This window comes from Mustela lutreola, chromosome X, assembly GCF_030435805.1.
Source record: "Mustela lutreola isolate mMusLut2 chromosome X, mMusLut2.pri, whole genome shotgun sequence".
NCBI lineage: Eukaryota > Metazoa > Chordata > Mammalia > Carnivora > Mustelidae > Mustela > Mustela lutreola.
The window spans coordinates 103,095,222-103,117,960 of record NC_081308.1 but is presented as its reverse complement, the minus strand read 5'-3'; the positions used below and the strand labels follow the sequence as shown (position 1 = coordinate 103,117,960).

The window sequence follows — 22,739 nt, the reverse complement described above, 5'->3', positions numbered from 1 at the left end:
GGGTATTTACCCCCAAAATACTAAAACGCTAATTCAAAGGGTTACATGCACCCCGATGTTTATAGAGCATTATTTACAATAGCCAAATTATGGAACCAACCCAAATGCCCATCGTTTGATGAATGGATAAAGAAGATGTGGTATAAATATACAATGCAATATTATTCCGCCATAAAAAGAATGAAATCTTGGATGGAACTAGAGAATATAATACTAAGCAAAATAAGACAGTCAGGGAACGACAACTACCATGTGATCTCAGTCATGTGAAATTTAAGAAACAAAACAAATGGGCAAGGGGAAACAAAACCAGACAGAGCCAAATGAAGAAACAGTCTTAACTATAGAGAATAAACTGATAGCTACCAGAGGGGAGGTAGGGAGAGAGAGTAATGGGTTAACAGGCGATGGGGTTAAGGAATGCACCTGTTGTGATGAGCCCTGGGGGATGTATAGGACTGCTGAATCACTACACTGTACATCTGCAATTAATAGAACACTGTATGTTAACTAACTGGAATTTTTTTTTTAAGATTATTTATTTATTTATTTGACAGACAGAGATCACAAGTAGGCAGAAAGACAGGGAGAGAGAGAAGAGGAAGCAGGCTCCCCGCTGAGCAGAGAGCCGGATGCGGGGCTCGATCCCAGGACCCTGGGAACATGACCTGAGCCAAAGACAGAGGCTTTAACCACTGAGCCACCCAGGTGCCCAACTAACTGGAATTTAAAAAAAAAAAAAATGTGGGGCGCCTGGGTGGCTCAGTGGATTAAGCCGCTGCCTTCAGCTCAGGTCATGATCTCAGTGTCCTGGGATCGAGCCCCGCATCGGGCTCTTTGCTCAGCGGGAGCCTGCTTCTCTCTCTCTCTCTGCCTGACTCTCTGCCTACTTGTGATTTCTCTCTCTGTCAAATAAATAATAAATAAAATCTTTTAAAAAAAATGTAATAAAAGAAAAAAGTAAAATAACCAGAGAAATATTTCATATTGAAACTTTTAAAATAAATTTAGTCAATTTTGGGGCACCTGGGTGGCTCAGTGGGTTAAGCCTCTTCCTACAGCTCAGGTCATGATCTCAGTTTCCTGGGATCGAGCCCCACATCGGGCTCTCTGCTCAGTAGGGAGCCTGCTTCCCCTCCACAGCACGCCGCCTGCCTCTCTGCCTATTTGTGATCTCTCTCTCTCTCTGTCAAATAAATAAATAAAGTCTTTTTTTAAAAAGCTATTAGCATTAAAAAAAAATAAAATAAATTTACGCAATTTAAATCACACAACAGAAACTTAAATAAATAAACATGGTAGATAAGACTAATAAACTTAATATAACGCAGTAGGAATTGAAAAGAGGACAAAAAAATTCTATTCCCAAAGTTACGACAGTCTTGAATTCTGATATTATGGCAACCATACCTGTGCCTGATATTGTATATACAAGGTACTATTCGTGCTTATAACCCCTGGATCCTTATAAAAATGGCTTATAGGGGTACCTGGGTGGCTCAGTTGGTTAAGTGTCTGCCTTCGGCTCAGGCTCCAAGCTCGGCAGGGAGCTGCTTCTACCTTCTACCTCTGCCTCTGCCATTCCCCCATTTGTGCTCTCTCTCATGCACTCTCTCCCAAATGAATAATATCTTTTAAAAAATGGCTTATCGATGGAAATACAATTCTTAAGGAAGTTTCACTGAATGGGTTAAAAAGCTTCATTTGTTTTCATTTAGCAATTGGATACGGTAGCGTATTAAGCAGTTCTTTATTGTGCTTCTGCTACAAATATTAGGAATATGGTTGCTTATATTGGTCATTAAACAATGGTGTAAAAGAATGTGCAGCAAAGGAAAAATGCTTCCCCAAAATGACTGCACGTGATTAAGGTTGTAAGTGATGTAGAATCAGAGGGTGAACTGATATTTTTGGGAACTTAGCTTCGTACCGGGCATTTAGGCCCTTAGGATTAATTAGTGTGTGAGTGATTTGAAATTACAAATTTGAATTGTTGTGCATTCTTACGGTGCAATTTCAAATCCACTTGTTTATGATAAAGACAAAGTTTTTAGAAATAAAGTTGTTTTGATATAAGAATGATGTAATTTGTGTTAGGATGTTGTCCTGTCATCTGTTTTCACTGTTAAGAACTCAATAGCTCAGCTGCTGGGGGGGCCCCCTGGGGGCATATCAAAAAAATATATAAGGAAGCAAATATGGCAAGGGGACATTTTGACAGCAAATACTGAATTTATGAGGACAATTCAAGTGTTTGGTCTTGGAGAAGCAAGATTTTCCTGATCTAAGATAGCTCTGAAGACCTGGGCAATTAGCTCCTGTTGCTGGTAAAAGGGAATCTTCTACAAGCAGTGGTGAAAGCTGAGCAGCAAGCAGCTTTGAGATAAAAATCCTCTTGCCCAGAATGGTGCCATCAATCCCCAGCAAAGCGCTCTAGCAACAGGGGACCTTAACTTTTGCATTGGTGGATGGGCCTCACCTTTCAGTTGGCTAAGCACTCTCTCCTGAGTACCAACTCCTTCAAAGGTACACCTCAACTAAGTCTGGACTTTATCCCTTCCACTTCTCCTTTCCTGGAACAGTAGTGTGGTTAATCTATCATAAATTTGGAGTATGTCATTTCTTTATGGGTTCATGAAGAGACATTATGCTGTATGCTACTGGCTTGTAAAATTCTCATAGTGCACCTCTTCTAAATAAATTATTAGCAAGGACAAACTCAATCTCTGAATATTAATTTGCTTTCCAAAACGAAGTATTACCAAAGTCCCTATACCCAGGGAACGAGTTCCACAAATATTGTTTCCTGCTAATCTCAATTTAGATAAAGAAAAGGATGCTTACCACTCTTGATTCCACTATACCTTCAGGCAGAGACTCAGCAGATTAATGTTGTAAGAACTGGTAACTTAGGCCAACTTGTCAGAAGTCCCAGAACCTCACAGCTGTGCTGTGGCCTGTGCCCTACGGAAAGCAATGTCCATCCAGTTAAAAATTTATCCTGCCACCCACGACAACTGTTGGGGAGTAAAAAATTCCTACATCCTTCAAGATTCTTCTGGCTGGTCTAAGGATTAAACTAACATGAGACAGATTAACAGAAGAAAACCAAAACTATGGACCTACAAGGAATCCACATAAAGTTTCCAAACACAGTCAGGCAAAATGAAATATGTATTTCATTCTGGACTAAGGAGAAATGGGTATGGGTTAGGAATTTCAAAGGAAAAGAAAGCAATTCACTAGAGGATGAAAAAGAGTAAATTCTTGTGAAAGAAATGCTTGCTGAGCCAAACAGAAATAATGGGACATGCCAGGACTTGAAACAAACAGGGCTTGCTAGATTCCTGTCTATCCTACTTAGTTCATATTATACTATAGTTACCTATGGTGACATCTCTGGCCTGGAGCAGGTCCTCTACCTAAATTCTTTTAGGCAGTTAAAAAGAAGGTCAAAAGTTCTTCCTGAGCTTATATTTCATAGAAACAATCAGACTAGGGGCACCTGGGTGGCTCAGTTAGTTAAGCAGCTGCCTTCAGCTCAGGTCATGATCCCAGGGTCCTGGGATCAACCCCCGCATTGGGCTCCCTGTTCAGTGGGGACCCTTCATCTCCCTCTGCCTCTGCCACTCCCCCTGCTTGTGCATGTGTATGCTCTCGCACTCTCTCTGTCAAATAAATAAATAAATAAAATATTTTTAAAAAATCATCACACTTAATAATTCCCATGCCAAAGACATATTTTGGGGTGGCAAATTTTGAATCCTTACATTTACAAGATCAAACAAACAGAAATATATAGCCCAACTAATATCAAAAAGGCAAGAAATAACAAGTGTTTGTGAGGATGTGGCGAAAAGGAAACCCTCACATTTTGTTCATGAAAATGTAAATTGATGCAATCACTGTGAAAAACAGTGTGGAGATCCCTCAAAAAAATTAAAAATACAAATACCATATGATCCAATAATTCCATTAGGGGGTATTTACCCAAAGAAAACAAAAATACTAACCAGAAAAGATATATGTACCCCTATGTGTATTGCAGCATTATTTATCACAGCCAAGATATGGGAACAACCCAACTGCCCATCCATATATAAATGGATAAAGATGTGGTATGTATACACAATGGAATAGTACTCAGCCATGAGAAAGAATGAAATCTTGACATCTGCAACAACATGAATGGACCTAGAGGGTATCATTATGTTAAGGGAAGTAAGTCAAACAGAAAGACGAATACCATGTGATTTCATTACATGTGGACTATAAAAAAACAAATGGACAAATGAAAAGAATAAACTCATATATACAGAGAACTAATTGGTGGCTGCCAGAGGGGAAGGAGGAGAGATGGTCAAAATACATGAAGGGGATTAAAAATTACCAACCTCCAGTTATAAAATAAATATAGTCACAGAGATGAAAAGTACAGCACAGGGAATATAGTCAATCATACTGTAATAATGTATGGTGACAAATCGTGAAGACACTTATAAAAGTGAGCGCCAAATAATGTACAGAATTGCTGAATCACTATGTGGTACACCTGAATCTAATATAACATTGTACGTCAACTATACTTCCATAACAGATTTTTAAAAAGAAAAAAAATGAAATACATGACCTGAGTTAAATTTGAATTACAGATCAAAAACAAACATATTTTAGCTAAGTATCATAAGGGCAGGAAACTTTTCTCTTCTTCCCTTCTAGGTTTTTCAGCTGCTCTAATAATTAAATTGACATAACACAGATTAACAGAAGAAAAACAAATAAGAAAGCTCTTCCTTTGTCTGGCGGGCCCCAAGTCTTCAGCTCCAAATGCTCCACATGCCGAAGTGACACAGTTGGAGGTGGGTTATTCTCCACCTCAACAAAAAAGCTTACCTTAAAAAAGACTTGTAGTGTGGGAGAGAATGGAATAGTTTATAAAAGTGATACTACAAAAATTGCAGCCAGCCACGCTGAGGGCCAACTTGACCCTCCAGCCCAAATGTAGCGCTGTAGCTCAGCCACAGAAAGAAAGTGCATGAAGCCCACACCAGAGCAGCTCTGGAGCATACCGATTCTGGTGACCAGGAGTGATTACACTAACGGGCATTGCAAGATGCCTTCCACATAAGACCACTACTTCCAAGAGCAGGAGACATATATAGCTGATGCCTTTAATATATAGAAACAAACACAAAGAGTAAGACAAAATGAGAGGACAGAACAATATGTTCTATAAGGATGAATATGAAAAAAATTCAGAAAAAGACCTAAGTCAAACAACGATAAGCAATCTACCTGACAAAGGAGTTCAAAGTAATGGCCATAAAGACACTCACTGGATTTGAGAAAACAATGGATGAACTCACTAAGAAATATAACAGAGAGATAGAGAATATATAAAAGACCCAATCAGGGATGCCTGGATGGCTCAGTTGGTTAAGTGGCTCAGGTCATGATCCTGGAGTCCCAGGATCGAGCCTTGCATCGGGCTCCCTGCTCAGTGGGGAGTCTGCTTCTCCCTCTGACCCTCTCCCCTCTCATACTCTCTCTCCCTCTCTCATTCTCTCTCTCAAATAAATAAATAAATAAAATCTTTTTAAAAATTAAAAAATAAAATTAAAAAAATTTTTAAAAAAGAACCAATCAGGGCTGAAAATGCAATAACTAAAGTGAAAAATGTACTATAGAGGGAATAAGCAGCAAATTGGAGGATGCAGAGGAATGGATCAGTAAGCTGGAAGACTAGGTAAAAGCAACCACGTGGAACAGCAAAAAGAAAACAATTTTTTAAAAATCAGAATAGGTTGGGGTACCTGGGTGGCTCAGTCAGTTAGGTGTCTGCCTCCGGCTCGGGTCCTGATCCCAGTGGCGTCAGGCTCCCTGTTCAGGAGCCTGCTTCTTCCTCTCCCTCTCCTGCTTCCCCTGCTTATGCTCTCCAGCTCACTCTCTCTCTGTCAAGTAGATAAATAAAATCTTTAAAAAAAATGAGAGCAGGTTAAGGTACCTTTGTGACAACATCAAGCATAATAACATCTGCATAATGGGGGTCTCAGAAAGGGAAAAGGGGGAAAGGCAGAAAACTAACTTGAAGAAATACTTGAAAGCCTCCTTAATCTGGGGGGAAGAAAAGAGATATCAAGGTTCAGGAAGCACAGACATGAAACAAGATGAACTCAAGGCGGTCCACACCCAGAAACATAATTATTAAAATGTCAAAAATTAAAAATAAAGAGAGAATCTCAAAGCAGCAAAAGAAAAGCAGTTATGTGCAAGGGATAAACAGTAAGGCTACTAGCTAATTTTTCAGCAAAAACTGTAGGCCAAAAGAGAATGGCAGGATATATTCAAAGTGCTGAAAGGGAAAAAAATCTACAACCAAAAATACTCTACTGGCAAGGTTATTCAGAATTGAAGGAGAAAGAGTCACCCAGACAAACAACACTTAAAACAGTTCATCACCACTAAACCAACTATACAAGAAATGTTAAATGGACATATTTAAGGAGAAAATGCAAGGCCATAACTCTAAGTAAGAAAATTTTCAAAGGAAAAATCTCACTGGTAAAAGCAAGCACACAGTAAAGTTATGAGCTCCATCATTTATTTAGGTAGTATGAAGGATAAAAAAACAAGAGCAGTAAAATCAATTATATCTAAAAACTTAGTCAAGGAATACACAAAATATAAACATAAAATATGTCATCATTCCCATAAAACATGCAAGAGGGAGTACAAATGAAGTACTTTTGGAATGTGTTCAGACTTAAGTGACCACCAACTTAATACACATTGCCACATACATGGAAAGTTCTAAATGAACATCATGGTAATCACAAACCAAAAACCTGTAACAGATACACAATGAAGACAAAGGAATCTAAGCATAACACTAAAGAAAGTCATCAGGCATCAAGGCAACACAGCAAGAACAGAAAGACAACTATAAAAACAATGATCAGTTATTCTGAGGGAGACAAACCATAAGTGACTCTTAATCTCACAAAACAAACTGAGGGTTGCTGTGGGGGAGGGGCTTGGGAGAAGGGGGGTGGGGTTATGGACATTGGGGAGGGTATGTGCTTTGGTGAGTGCTGTGAAGTGTGTAAACCTGGCGATTCACAGACCTGTACCCCTGGGGATAAAAATATATGTTTATAAAAAATAAAAAATTATTAAAAAATGATCAAAATAGCATACATATCAATCAATTACTCTAAACATAAATGAAATAAATGCTCCAATCAAAAGACATATGGTGAAACAAAAAACAGGGTGACTGAACTGATTAAAAAAAAAATGACCTATCTTTTGATACCTTAAAGAGACTCACTGCAGACCTCAAGACACATACAGGCTGAAAGCGAAGGGATAGGAAAAGATATTCCATGCAAATGGAAGCAAAACAATAAAAAAAGGAACCCTGAGTAGCAATGATTATATCAGACAAATTAGATGTTAAAATAAAGACTGTAGCTCAACATCACTAAATATCAAAACCACAAGGAGTTAGCACCTCACACACGTCAGAATGGCTGAAATCAAAACTAAAAAAAAAAAACAGGTGTTGGTGAGGATGTGGAGATAAAGGAACTCCTGCACACTGCTGATGGGAATGCAAACTGGTACAGCCACTGTGGGAAACAGCAGGAATTTTCCTCAAAAAATTAAAAATAGGGACCCCTGGGTGACTCAGTCCTCAAGCATCTGCCTTTGGCTCAGATCATGTTCCCAGAGTCCTGGGATCGAGCCCCGCATCGGGCTCCCTGCTCCATGGGGAGCCTGCTTCTCCCTCTTCCTCTGCCTATTGCTCCCCCTGCTTGTGCTCTCTCTCTCTTTCTGTCAAATAAACAAATAAAATCTTTAAAAAAAATATGTCAATGAAGAAAGCAAAGAGGAAATATAAAAAATAACTGGAGACAAATGAAACTGAAAACAGGACATTTCAAAATCTATGGGATGGAGCAAAGTGGTTCTAAGATGGGAGATTATAGCAATACAGGCCAACCTCAAGAAACAAGAAAAATCTCAGTCTAACCTTATACCTAAAGGAGCTAGGAAAGAAGAGAAAATGAAGCCCAAATTTAGCAGAATGAATGAAATAATAAAGAGTGGAAATAATTGAAACTGAGACCAAAAACATGATATCAAGGAAATTAGGAACTGATGCTTTGAAAAGATTAACAAAACTGATAAACCTTTAGCCAGTCTCATCAAGAAAAAAAAGGATCAAATATATAAAATCAGGAATGTAAAAGAAGTTACAACTAATACCACAGGAATACAAAAGATTATGAGACTACTATGAAAAATTATTTGTCAATAAATTAGACAAACTAGGGAAAAATGCATAAATTAATAAAGAAAGAGAATATTCTGAGAACCAACCAGAAAGAAACAGAAAATCTTTAACATACCAATTAGTAAAAGGGATTGAATTGGTAGTCAAAAAACTCCCAACAAGGGGCACTTGGGTAGCTCAGTAGGTTAAGCATCTGCCTTCGGCTCAGATCATGATCCCGGGATCCTGGGATTGAGCCCCACATCAGGCTCACTGCTTCTCCCTCTCCCTCTGCTCCTACTCTCCGCTCCTTCTCTCTCTCTCTCTCAAATAAATAAAATCTTAAAAAAAAAAACTCCAACAAACATAAATCCAGGACCAGGGGTACCTGACTGGTTAAGTCAGTATAGCATGTGTCTCTTGATCTTGGGGTAGTGAGTTCAAGTCCCATGTTGTACGTGGAGCCTACTTAAAATAATAAATAAATAAATGATTAATTAATTAATAATAAACCCCCATAAATCCAGGACCAGATAGCTTCACAGCTGAATTCTACCAAACATTTTTTTTGCAAAGAATGTAACTTTATTAGAAATTCTGACATTTTAAAATAAAATTATTACATCTTTTTAAAAATGTACTCAATGGACTATAAATACCACAGTAATTAGAAACCTACAATCATCCATTAAAAAATATACAAACTATTCTCCAAAAATGTTGTACCAACAGTATAGGAAAGTATTCTTCTTCAATATGCTGACACTAAATATTATTAATTTTCAAAAATTTTGCCAATCGTGATAGGTGATCTGTTTTCCTTTGCATTTGCCTGATGCATAATGAAGCTACATACAGTTTCAAATGTTCGTTGACTACTTTTGTTTCTTCAGCGTAATATCTATTCCTCTATTTTGTCCATTCTTCTTCTTTTTTTTTTAAGATTTTATTTATTTATTTGACAGACAGATCACAAGTAGGCAGAGAGAGAGAGGAGGAAATAGGCTCTCCATGGAGCAGAGAGCCCGATGAGGGGCTCGATCCCAGGACCCTGGGATCATGACCAGAGCCGAAGGCAGAGGCTTTAACCCACTGAGCCACCAAGGCGCCCCTTTGTCCACTCTTCTATTAGGTTATCTTTTTCCTTTCAATTTGTAGGATTCTTTGTAAATTAGGAATGTAAATCTTTCTTTATTATGTAGGTTGCAAATATTTTCTTAGTGATTTGTTTTAAATTTTTGTTTAAGAAGGCAACACTTTATTTTTTCAGAGGATATATTTATCTATTTGAGTAATCTCTATACCCAATGTGGAGCTTAAACTAATGATTCCAATATCAAGAGTTGTACACTCTTCCAACTGAGCCAATCAGACACCCCTGAAGGAAACACTTTAGATTCTACCAAACATTTAAATAAGAATTAATACCTATCTTTCTTGAACTGTTCCAAAAATACAGAAGAGGGAAAAATACTTCCAAATTGATTTTACCTGATTATCTGATATACCTGATAGCATTACCCTGATACCAAAATCAGATAAAGACCCTACAATAAAAGAAAATTACAAGTCAATAACCCTGATGAACATACATGCAAAAATTCTCAACAAAATATGCACAAGATGAATTCAACTGTACATTAAAAGGACCATTCACCACGATCCAATGATATTTATTCCAGCGATGCAAGGATGATGTAGTACCTCCAAATCAATCATTGAGATACAATACACTAAGTAATGAAAGATAAAAACCATCTGATCATCTCAATAGATGCAGAAAAAACATTTCACAAAATTCAGCATCCATTTATGAGATGCACTATCAATAAAGTAGATACAGAAGGAACATAACTCAACACAATAAAGGCCACATATGACAACCAACAAACATCGTACTCAATGTAAAAAAGCTGAGAGGTTTTCTTCCAAGATCAGGAAGGCAAGGGTTCTTTTATCTCAATATCGTACTGGAAGTACTAACCACAGAAATCAGACAAGAATATACAAATGGCATCCAAATTGGTAAGGAAGAAGTAAAACTGTCACTATTTGCAGATGACATAATACTATATACTTATAGTATACTATATATAAAAAACCCTAAAGACCACCAAAAAACTATGAGAATTAATAAATTTGGTAAACATATAAGATACAAAATCAATATATAGAAATCTGTTGTGTTTTCTACACAATAATGACAAAATATCAGAAAGAAAGTTAGGAAAAAAATCCCATTTACAACTGCACCAGAAAAAATTGCTTGGGAGTAAACTTAACCAAGTTGAAAGGCCTGTAATCTGAAAACAATAAACCACTGATTAAAAAAAAAAATTGAGGGGCGCCTGGGTGGCTCAGTGGGTTAAAGCCTCCACCTTCGGCTCAGGTCATGATCCCAAGGTCCTGGGATCTAGCCCCTCATCGGGCTCTCTGCTCAGCGGGGAGCCTGCTTCCTCCTCTTTCTCTGCCTGCCTCTCTGCCTACTTGTGATCTCTGTCAAATAAATAAATAAAATCTTAAAAAAAGAAACTGAAGATAAAACAAATAAATAGAAACATATATATACTATGATCATAGATAGGAAGAATGAATATTGTTAAAATGTCTATAATACACAAAACAACACCAGGTTTAATGAGATCCCTATGAAAACACCTATAGTGGGTGTTTTGTGGTTGTTTTCTGTTAAGCTATATTTTAATTCCAGCATAGTTAACATACAGTGTTATATTACTTACAGGTATACAATATAGTAATTCAACAATTCCATACATCACCCTGTGCTCATCTAGACAAATGCTTTACTTAATCCCCATTTCACCCATCCCTCCACCCACACTCTGGTAACCATCAGTTTGTTTTTTATACTTAAGAGTATGTTTTGTGGTTTCTCTCTTTTTTTCCTTTGCTCATTTGTTTGGTTTCTTAAAATCCACATATAAGTATATAGCATTAGACTCCCTAGCTCCATCCGTGTCATTGTAAATGGATTCACAGAATTAGAACAAATAAACCTGAAATTTCCTTGGAAACACAAAAGAACCAGAATAGTCAAAGCAGCCTTAAGAACAAATCTGGAGGTACCACAGTATCAGATTTCAAACTATACTTTAAAGCAATAGTAATCAAACAGAATGGTACTACTGGCAAAAACACAGGTATGGGAGATCAATAGAACATAACAGCCCGTAACAGCCTGGGGTGCCTGGGTGCCTCAGGCAGTTAAGCGGCTGACTTCCACTCAGGGTGTGATCCCAGAGTCCTGAGCAAGGAGTCTGTTTCTTCCTCTCCCTTTGTCCCTCTCCCCTGCTCATGCTCTCTTCCGCACACAAACGCATGCTCTCGCTCTCTCAAATAAATAAATAAAATCTTAAAAAATATATATAACATAACAGCCCAGAAATAAAACCAAGCTTATATGGTCAATTAATCTATGACAAAGGAGACAAGAATATACAATGAGGAGAAAAAAACAGTCTCTTCAATAAATGGTGCTGAGAAAATGAATAGCTACCTGCAAAAGAATGAAATTGGACCCCTTTCTGGCTCAATACACTAAAATAAACCAAAAATAAATGAAAAACCAAAATGTAAATGGGGAGCCTGGGTGGTTAAGCATCTGACTCTTCACCTCAGCTCAGGTCTTGATCTCAGTGTCATGAGTTCGAGCCCCATGTCTGGCTCTAGGCTGGGCATGAAGCCTACTTCAAAAAATAATAATAAAATAAAAGAAACTAATAAAGACCAAAATTTAAGATCTGAAACCATAAAACTCCTAAAAGAAAACACAGAAAATTTACAAACACCAGCCATAACAATATTTGTCTGGATATATCTCCTCAGGCATGGGAAATAAAAGCAGAAATTATTAAATAGGACTACATCAAACTAAAAAGCTTTTGCACAGCAATGGAAATCATCAAGAAAACAAAAAAGCAACCTCCAGAATAGAGAAAATATTTGCAAACCATATCTGATAAGGGGTTAATATTCATAATTCATAATCAATGCATACAACTCAACACCAAAACAAAAATCGAATCAAAAAAGGGCAAAGTACCTAAATAGACATTTTTCTTAAAAAAAATTACATATGGCCAATGGACACATGAAAAGATGCTAAACATCACTAAATATCAGAGAAATACAAATCAAAACCATGATATCACCTAACACCAGTAAGAAGGCCCAGGGTGAAAGGAGAAAAAAACAAGTGTTGCACAGAAATGTGTAGAAGAGGGAACCCTTCTGCAATATTGGTGGGAACGTAAACTGATGCAGCCCCTATGAGAAACAGTGTTAACATCCCTCAAAAAATTAAGAATACAGGCATCATACAATGCAGTAATTCTATTTCTGGGGATTTACCCCAACATGAACAAAAATACTAATATGAAAAAACATATTCACCCTAATATTTATTCCAGCATTATATACAATAGCAAAGGAATGGAATCAATTTATGCGTCCATCCATGGATGACTGGATAAAAAAGATGTGGTATAGATGCACAATAGAATATTTACTCAGCCATGCTGAAGAATGAAACCTTACCATTAGTGGTAATGTGGATGAATCCAGACGGAATTATGCTACGAAAAATATCAGACAGAGAAACACAAATACCACATGATTTTGCTAAAAAATGGAATCTAAAAACCAAATCAACAAACAAAACGTAAACAGAATAAAAAATGTAGAGAACAAACGAGGTTGCCCAAAAGGAGAGGTTGGGGGATGGGCAAAATAGCTGAAGGGAATTAGGAGGTGAGAGATTGCTGTCCAAAATAAATACGTCTCCACATGAAAAATAAAGCACAGGGAATATAATCAATGATACAATAATAACCTTCTATGGTGACATATGGTGAACTATAATGCCATGGTGAACAATTCCAAATATACATGATTGCCGAATCATTACGCCATATATTTGAAATTACGATATTTTATGTGAAGTACATTTCTTTTAAATTCTTTACGTAAAAAACAAAAGATATACACAGGAAAATTCGAAGAAAATAAAAAATAAAATCGATAAAATAAGACTATAAAATATACAATAATAAAAAAGGAAAAATACAATACATAACGAAAGAAAATAAAAACCAATGTGAACAGTAAAATAAAATATGAAAAGAAATGATAAAATAGAAAAACACCCAGTTTCCCTCTAGCGCTCATACTATTAAAATGCAAAATTAAAAGAAATACCACGGTGTCAATCAAGATACATACCACAAGTGGTTTCAAAAATTCTTATTTACACACGAGGATCCTGGAATCAAACCCGAAGATGGTGCCGGACTGCTCCTGAGAACACACCTTGAGAGGGAGATGAAGGATGGGGTCCAGGGCCCTCAGCTAAAGGCTGCGGCCACACACAGGTCTCTGCCGGGAGGAAAGAGGTGAGTCACAGCGGCAGCTACGCAGAGCCCGCAACGTCGCCGGCTTGGGGGATGGGGGCTGCGAAGAAACGCTACGCTTTCCCCATCCCGAGGTAACACCCCGGAACCACAACTAGCACCGGAGGGGGGCCACGCGGGAGATCGCGGACACCTCGACTCACAAAAGCCGCAGCGGCGCCACAACCCAGACCTGGGGGACCGGGGGAGACATTTTGGGTGCACCGGCAAAACTCGTCCCCAGGGCAGGGGTCGTCCTGGCAACAAGGAGGGTGGTGTGTGCCAGTGTATATAACCCGATCGGGCAACAGGTACACGCCCTCGGTTCCGCAGGAGCCCCTCTCCCTGCCCGAGTCCCGGCGGACAAAAAGCCCTGTCCTTGCATAGCCGAGGGCTTGCATCGCCCGCACCCAAGGACCGCGGGCCACCGGCAGCATCTCGCCGAAAGGGGCCGGGCGGCTGGGAGCTGGCGACCGAGCGATGCCTGCCCTCGGCCTCTGGGGAGTCGGGGGAAAGGGAGGACAGAGAGCCCCGTGCTGGCCTTGGAGGGGACCCCTCTCGCGTTATCCTTGCGGACGCAGGACTCAGGACCCTCCCGCCCAGTGCCGTCGCCGCGTCCACTCCACCCGGAGGGGCGGCGGCGGACACCACTTGCGGAGCTCCAGCAGCACGCCCGGCTGCCGCTTCTCCACGAGCCCCGTGAGTAGCCCCGTAGAAGTGTCCCTTCCAGATCCCGGGTGGGCCTCAGCTCCTCAACGCCACCGGGGCTCAGCACAGCCTGGAAGCACACTGTTCTCTCCCTTAGAAGCTGACGCCACCCGGTCTTGCAGGCGGCGCCGTTCCGCTGGGGCGGGGGCGGGACGGTGTGGAGGGCGGGGGAAGACCGGGTGCTGGAGGAGCGGTGAGTCCTTGTAAGTCGGCCGAGGGCACTTGGGGGAACCTCAGATGGCCATGGCCTCCTGATGGTGGCTCAGGCACGCGGGTGCGTGAAAGCAGCCCACCCCATGCACTGACCGCACGGCGCACACAAAACAAATACACAGAGAGTGAATTCATAACTTTATTGAAAAGACAACAAGTGCCCCCGGATAGAGGGTCCGTGACTTTGCACTTCTCTCGAATACATTTAGCGGGCATTTAGTGAACTGCTCTTTCGGGTAAGCGCCACAGAACGGGAATCGGCTGCAAAAGTTGCCCCGTGGGAAAAAAACGGTCACGGAGGCCATTCCGTGGGAAAAGAGCTTACAAGAAAACCATGGACGGGGGATACCCGGGAGCGACCACGGGAGGGCAGCCGCAGGGCGGGTAAGGCGGAGGACGCCAGGGCGGAGGAGGCAAGAAGACAACAGGAAAGGGTGGCATGGGCGGCGGGGGGGGCCCCAGCAGCACTGGCTCGCGAAGAACCCACATGTATTCCGGCTCCTGAATGAGGATGGCATGGCAGGGTCCACCCACGTTAACGACGACGGGGGGGGGCATGGCCACGGGGGGCATGTTTCTGAACCTCAGTGCCCTCTGATGTCTCCTCCACTTGGCCCTCCTATTCTTAAACCAAACCTTCAATCAGAGAGAAAAAGGGATCGTTTTAGTACAGTGAGCATTGAACGTCATCCATGAAAAAACACAGCAGGCTACTCTCTCTGCCCTTGAGCTTTGCAACTGCATGGGGGAAGCTATTTCCTCCTTGCTAAAACAGCTTAGGGAAGGTAGGGCCACAGACCCCCCTGCAGCTCCCCCCACAGGGCATCCACCATGTGCCAGGCTCTGGCTCAGCTCCCTGCTTTGACTGGCCTCCCACCTTGCATGTGACTTCTCCCCGTTCTCAGCAGCAGGTGCAGCTGAGGAACTGCTCTCAGTCCCTGCTGTGACTTTTACCCCGGGGATGCCTGTGTCCTCCCAGCGGACCGACAGCTGTGCAGTGGCCACCACTCCCTAGTGACTAGGCAGGTGTCACCCTGCTTCTGGGGGAAGCTCAAAGGCTCAAAGGCTCAAAGGCTCAACCCCCATTTTGAAAAGCCCATCTTCAACACAGACTAAGCAAATAATCCAGAGGCACGTGCTGGGTCTTGCAACAACAGCTTTCCTTTACGGGTGACAAAAGGGTCATTCCTCTTCTGAAACCTCTTCCCAGTGAAAAAGAGGGCATTGTGAGGGAGGCTTTGGGCATGGAGGGCCCAAGAGCCTGTGGTTGGTCTTGCTGGGACAGAAGGCAGCTGGACACTATCTGAATATTATAGATGTTGGGGACAATGCCTGTTTACATGAACTAGGACCAGATTGATGAAATTCTTACACCCTTGGCCAGCCAGCAGCCTGGGGACAGAGAGGCATGCCGCCCTCACTGTGCCCCATTTGGCCTCATCCAGCCTGCCCCACCCTCCAGGCTTTCCTGGGCTCAGCAGCCTGTCAGCTCCCTCTGCTCTGGCTGCGCTTCCAGCACCCTGGACAGGACCCCTGCTCTCTTGCTCTAGCTCACTCTCAATCAATCAATCAATCAATCAATCAAATCTTAAAAAAAAAAAAAAGAAAAGAAAAGAAAAAACAAAAAAGAAATTCAAAGCGCTGTAGAGTTTGGAAACAGAGGAGAACCTTATGTGTTTTTCCTCACTTGCGTCTTGTGACTCCTTTTCCCTTCAGACCCGACTGAGAGAGCAGGGTGCCAGCCCAAGCTGGGGAACATCAACTCACCCAAACTTAAGGGGACCTGTTCCTCTGAGCTTGCTTTGCCTGCTCCACAGGGCAGAGAGGCCTGGGCCTCTCCAGATCTGGGCACAGCTGACTGGGAGCCCAGCCCCTGGTCCCGGGGGCCTGCTTTGTAGGCTGCCTGTGTGAGCTCCCTACCTCTGGTCCGCAGCCCCTCTCCATCACAGATGACGCTCTGTGCAGGCAGCAAAGCGAATACACCCACTCTGACTTTTCTATTCCATTTCCCCCTTCTTACATCTCTTTTTTCCCCCCAAATTATCCTTCAATTCCACTCAAGCGAGATATTCCACTCATGGCCTCAATCACCCCCTGATCCATGGACCCACAAATTAGCCATCACCCACTGAGCCAATGAAAAAGTCTTTGCAATCAGCACATGCCAGAATCCAGCCTAACTAAGAGCCAGTCCCCACCAGGGACAAATGCCACACAATGTCTTCGTAAAAGGACCACAAAAGGAAGACCAAGATCTCAGGTGTCAGACATTCCTCTCCGGAATGTGGTGGTTCCAGAAATTAGAATGTGAGTCCTATCCCGAAGGCATCATCCTCGCCTGCCGCTTCCCCCTGTGCTCCCATCCCACGGCAGCCACCTGGCTGGACCGGCCTCCGCCTTTGCTAGCTTGCTGGGACCTTGCTGGAAAGTGTTGTTTCTGTCTATTTGCTCTATGAGACCGATTTCAAAGGTGGCACATCCCCCCTCCCATCTCCACCATAAGACACCATCTACTATTTAAGAAGGTTTTCAGGCTGACGGATCTTTCCTCTCTCAGGCTGAAGGAGTTCCAGAAAATGAAGACGTAGGCCCGCCACTCTCCACACCTGTTTGCCAAATACTTAAAAGCAACAGCTCTAAAAATAAATTAATGAAATTTAAGATTCTTTAAGTAAAACAAAATATTTTCTTCAGTTGAAAAGTGAAATTGCCTTTGTCTGAATCCTAGAGCAAGAAATCATGTTATATTAGGGCGCCTGAGTGGTTCACTGGGTTCAGCGTCTGCCTTCAGCTTGGGTCAAGATCCTAGAGTCCCAGGATCCAGCCCCATGAGGGGCAGCTCCCTGCTCAGCAGGAAGCCTGCTTCTCCCTCTGCCCCTCCAGGCTGGTGGGCTTGGGTTAGCTCGGTGGTGTGCTCACTCACTCTCTCAAATAAATAAAACCTTTAAACAACAACAAAAAAGTAATCATACATATTAAAAAAAAAAAAAAAACAGCAACAGACCTAAGACACTTGCACTAAAAACAGTTAAGAGTAAAAATAAAGGTTTGAACTTTTAAATTAAAAAAAAATTTATACTGACAGAATAAAATTGTTTCATCTGAATCCTAGAGAAATAAAATCATAATATTAAGAGGGAAAAGCATAGCAGGAGCCCCAGGCGGTTTTACTTGACGCCCTACCCTCCGCATAAGTCTCCGCTTCACTGGACAGAAGGTGGTTGCTTATCTGCTGTGTCATATGCGTGAAATCTTCCCTCAAGCCTACGCCAAAATATCTGTAAATTCGCTCCTTATGCAACGAGCTTATGCTTTTTTTCAAAAAATTAGTGTAATTCAGCTCCTTAGTGCTTTAATTTGAATGATTTCCACTTCAGACTCCCTCCCGACGTGACCCGATGATGAAGAGGGGCCCGCATGATAACCCTCTCAGGAGTGGAGCTGTATGTGAGTAGGTGCGCTTGCGGCTCTCCTTTTCTTTCGATGTGTACAAAATGTCTATGTTTCTGGAGCTATTATTATAAAATAGCATGACATATTATATATATAAACATATATATTACAAAATAAAACCCATTATAAAATGGGGTACAGATAAATGTATTATATATATAATATATACAAGTCACATGAGTAATTATATAGGAATATATATGAAGTACATAAATTGTTGGGAGCCTCGTGTCTAGAAGGGGTTAACCCAATAGAGCAACAGTTCTTGCGAACCTCTTCAACCGAGGACTTTCAGGGGTGGCAAGCTAGAGTGCCACCGTGTTTCCCTGGATTGTTATGAGAACATTGTAAGGTCTGGCTTGTTGCCATTGCAGCTGCTGTCTCAAGACTAAGTTAATAAGGCTCCTGTGTTTTGAGAATATTGAGTTATGGCCTAAGTGTCCAAACCACGAAGGTCAACGCTGTCTGCTATCTCTGCTTGGCCAGCTACTCTCAGGCCAAAATAGAAACTAGATGTACAGCAGGCGATTCTCTTCCTGTGTGGTATAAATCAGAACTCTGCAAAATAATCTTTGGCACTTGTTTGACACGTTCGCCTGTGTCCCTCCTGCTCCCCACACTCCCTTTCTTCATTCTCCTGTCCTTCAACCCTGTTCCCTCTTGTCGCGCCGGCGGCGACAATAAATATACCCTTATACTATAATACTTAAACAATACATGATGATGCTGTTGTAGAAAAACAGTACTACTATAGAATGATATTGCTGTATCAACGTATGACCATACCAATCAAGAACTAGTATCACTTAATAATAAATATTAATCTGTAATTGGCACAATAAAGAACACTCTACTGGCTCTAGTATATGGCAATTATATACTACATAAGACTATAATAATAGTATCATGGATAATACGTATATTAATTATCTGTGAATTATATACATATATTTTATATTAGCTACAACAATTAGGTCACACTGATATATATATATATGTGATTATATATATATATACACACATATATATATATGTGTGTATATGTATATATAGTACTCATCTGTTACTGAAAATACTTAAAAATATACTTCTGATATTCTACATATTCCTTGTATATACGTTCAACATATCAAATATATGTTCTGTCTTAGGTGAAGATATACGCATCTATTCTATGAATTAATGTACTTCATCCAGTATATAATTGATATGCATACTTACTCCATTCGATGTATTTCTATCTTACATATTGGTATTAGATATAAATACATAGGTAGGTTTGTATATAGATAACTATTACCTATAAAGATAGTGTGTATACTATATATATGCTCTGGAATTCTGGTTACATTTCTATTTACACTATATTTAAAAATTTATATAAATACAAGTATTCTATGCCTAATTCAGTGACATCTAAAAGTATATATATGTACAGTTTATACAAACATATGTGTATTTTATACAAGGGATACTATACGGTACTGATTTTTCCATTCCTTTAGGAAATCACGTTGCCTCTGGAAATGGGCAATTACCCTAGCCTGGGCTTTCTTTCTCCCATTCCTACCCCCCCGCTCACCGAGACCCAGAAGTTCTACACTTATTTCCCAAAACTAGCAAAGGCAACAAGACCCAGGAAGGTGAGAAGGTCTAGGACAGAGGTGTCCAAGTCCTGAAGCCTGTTGTAGAACCGCTCCCAGCCAAATGTTTTTTTTTCTGGTTTACTGACCTGCACTCTGGCTTCAGGCACGTTCATGAATCTTGCAAGCTCCTGGCTGAGGGGAGAAAATCCCAAGTACTCAGGATTGGGAGTTGGGGGTGAGTTAAAATAGAGGATTTTTCCTTCCTCTTCCTAAAATTTTTCCTCGGGGAGGCGTCCGTGACATCTGATGGAGTAATCTCTACATTAGAAAAAGTCACACCATTTCGGGATTTACAGTGAGATTCAGGTGGCCAAGAATGGAAGGAAAGCTAGGGCTCCCGGTTGAAGGAGGAAAAGTCCCCAAGAGCAGGGGACATTCTAATTCAGTTTCTTCTCGTGTTACCAACTTCAAAATGAAGAAAAGTCTGAGGATCTCTCTCTACAGACTTTTGATCCTTGCTCTTACCCTCTCGTAAGGTGCTGCCCCTCCATCTCTCTCTCTCTCCCCGACTTTGCCCCCCAATCTCTCTCTCTCTCTCTCTCTCTCTATCCCCGACCCCCCCCCCATCTCTCTCTCTCTCTCTGTTATGATCAAGTTCGAGTACATTCCCACTGGGTGCTAAGGGACGACACCAACTGCTGTTCATTCCTTGGTGGTGTTATTTTCAAGTTTTCGTCTCACTGACGTACCCCCACCTCCCCCCGCACCCCCGCACACACCAGCAGACCCCACACCCCCACCAATCTTCTGGACCCTCTAGGTTGAGCTTTCCCGCAAGCAACATTTAATTGTACTTTTTCTTACTTCAGATTTTCATTTTAAATAATCTCTACGACCAGCGTGGGGCTCAAATATAAGACCCCAAAGTCAAGAGTTGCAGGCTCGACCAACTGAGCCAGCCTTTTCTTTTGTTTTAACTTTTAAGGTTTTTCAAGACCTCCAGCATAATCTAAGGGAAGGCAGAACATTCCGGAATCCAGATAGTTTCCGACTGTAGTCTTAAAAATGTAAAAATGGGTGCAGGGGCCTCACGGTGGGTGTAGAGATTCCTTAAAATGAACAATTTGTACAAAAGTGACGAGTAGGTTTCTGACGACGTTAAACAGAGGTAGGCTCTTAAACCATTCGCTCCCGCGTCTCAGACCTGCGGCCCGCGTCCCCGCTAGCGTGCTTCCAGCAGGACCTTCCTCTACCAAGTGCGGCGGACACTGCGAGCCTGACGCGTTCAAACGGGCGTGAATGTCCGCCTTCAGCCCCCGTCCCCGCCCGCGTGCCCGGCAGCCTGGAGGCGGCTGGCCTTTCTGACCGCGGCGAGGACCCACGCTGAGAGCCCGCCCGCACCAACCCCGCCCCCGGGCCACTCTGCCCGCCCCCCCCCCCCGGGGCCTGCGCCTCCCGGGGCCCGCGCCCAGTGCCCCAGTCCGCTTACCGCATCAGCGCGTTGGGATACTGAGTGCGCTGGAACAAGCTCTCCAGCTCACGCAGCTGCAGCCGGCTGAACGGGACTCGATGGGCCCCCGGCTGCCCGGCTGCCGGTGCCTGGCCTGGGCCGGCGGCCTGGGCCGGCGGGCCCTCCGGCAGCGGCAGCCCTTCCGCCCCCTGTGGCCCCTCCGGCTCGGGCTGGCCCACCTGCCCCTCCTGCTTCTCCGGCCCCGGCTGCCCTGGAGCAGGCGGTGGAAATTCTGCGGCCTCGCGGCCGTCCGCCGGCTTGTCGACGCCGTCGCCATCGCTGTCACCATAGCCAATGCTGTCGCCATCGCTGTTGCCATCGCTGTCCACGTCGCCATCGTTGTCGCCGACGCCATCGCTGTAGCCGACGCCATCGCTGTCGCTGACGACATCGCTCTCCGCCTCCTCCTGGACTTCAGCTGCTCCAGGGCCCTGCTCAGGTGCGAACTCGGCCCCCGCTTCCGCCGCCGCTCCCTCTCCGGCGTCTCCGGGAGCCTCGGGGTCTCCGGGCTCTCCGCTTAGCGACATTGCCTCAGGCTGGGGTTCTGCAAAGGACGAGATCCACACAGAAAGATCAGGGCGTCGGAGCCCGGGGCTGTGGGAAGGAGGGGGTGAGGGTCAACCTCTGGGGGGTGACCGGACCGCTCCCCTCGCCCGGGGACCTTGGTCTCTGGGGCTTGACGCCGGCGCCTGTCCCAACGGGCACGGACCTTGCGGCACTTCCCGCTCCTCGTCGACGCCCAGGCTGAGGAAGCCGGTGCCCTCGTCCTGGTCTGGGCCCGGAGGCTCCATATCCCTGGTGCCGTCAGGCACACATTCCCCGTCAGACCCTGCGGGATCCATGGGTGACCCAGAGAGCGGTGGCCTGCCAACGGGCTTCCGCCAAACGGTCCTGGCGTTGTCAGGTTCCGGAAAGTCTGAGTAGCCGCCCTCCCTATATATACCCCCCACCCCCCGCTGCGGGGGGGTGGGGCCCGCCGAGGTGCGCATGCGTCGTCGGGCCTAGGCCCCAAGCCTGCGTGTGCACTTGCGAGGGTACTCCGGGAGGGAGCACTTGGCCTAGGGCATCCGAGCCGTCGCGGCCTAACTAGAGAGGCTGAGTCTTCCAGTCGACGCTGGGCTCACACGCCCCAGACTGGTGGTCTGTGTCCCCCACGGGAAGGCGCCACGCTGGATCGTGCCAGCCTGTGTGGGCAGGGGAAGACGCAGAGCCCACGCTAGCTCTGGAGATGCCGCCGAGGGCTTGGGAGAAGGTCCCTGGCCAGCCCTGCGAATCCAGGAGCCGCCACTAGGCAGGGAATAGTCATCCGAGGAATGTGATGGGCTCTGAGGTGGCCCCCTCTGAGGCTTTTAGGGAGGCGGCCCAAGTCAGAGCCCGCCACACCCCCGGGTCCCCGGGAACGGGAGCTGGTGCTGGGGTCTTCTGAGCACGTCTGGTGCCCAGATGCACCGTGCAGATGAAAACACGCTTGCCCCTTCACAGGGGCCTGGACCTCCGGCATTTTAGCCCCGAAGCCACACTTCAGGACAGGGCTGCGAACCTGCACGGGGCTTAGCGCCCCCTAAGTCGGCTCAGACTGGACA

At 43.5% G+C, this 22,739-nt stretch overlaps 1 protein-coding gene and 1 long non-coding RNA gene across 6 annotated transcripts in view; both read right to left on the bottom strand.

The window, feature by feature from the left end:
* Nucleotides 1–13,911, bottom strand: part of LOC131821300 (uncharacterized) — a 68,913-nt gene extending 55,002 nt beyond the window's left edge. The window contains exons 1-3 of one of the 5 annotated variants that reach the window (XR_009349872.1): nt 13,520–13,911; nt 5,814–5,951; nt 2,845–2,964 (exon numbers count right to left, since the gene is read on the bottom strand). This is a non-coding gene — a long non-coding RNA (uncharacterized LOC131821300). The remainder of the gene's footprint in view (nt 1–2,844; nt 2,965–5,813; nt 5,952–13,519) is intronic. The other 4 variants (XR_009349874.1, XR_009349873.1, XR_009349871.1 and 1 more) reach the window with 4 other exon arrangements.
* An 803-nt stretch (nt 13,912–14,714) lies between these two features.
* On the bottom strand, nt 14,715–22,077 carry LOC131821299 (rhox homeobox family member 2B-like). The gene is made up of 4 exons (XM_059157306.1): nt 21,866–22,077; nt 21,136–21,700; nt 19,793–19,838; nt 14,715–15,243 (listed from the first exon to the last, which is right to left on the bottom strand). The coding sequence occupies exons 1-4, from the start codon at nt 21,996–21,998 to the stop codon at nt 14,929–14,931; spliced, it is 1,059 nt and encodes a 352-aa protein (XP_059013289.1). The 5' UTR covers nt 21,999–22,077; the 3' UTR covers nt 14,715–14,928.
* Nucleotides 22,078–22,739: the final 662 nt, after the last annotated feature.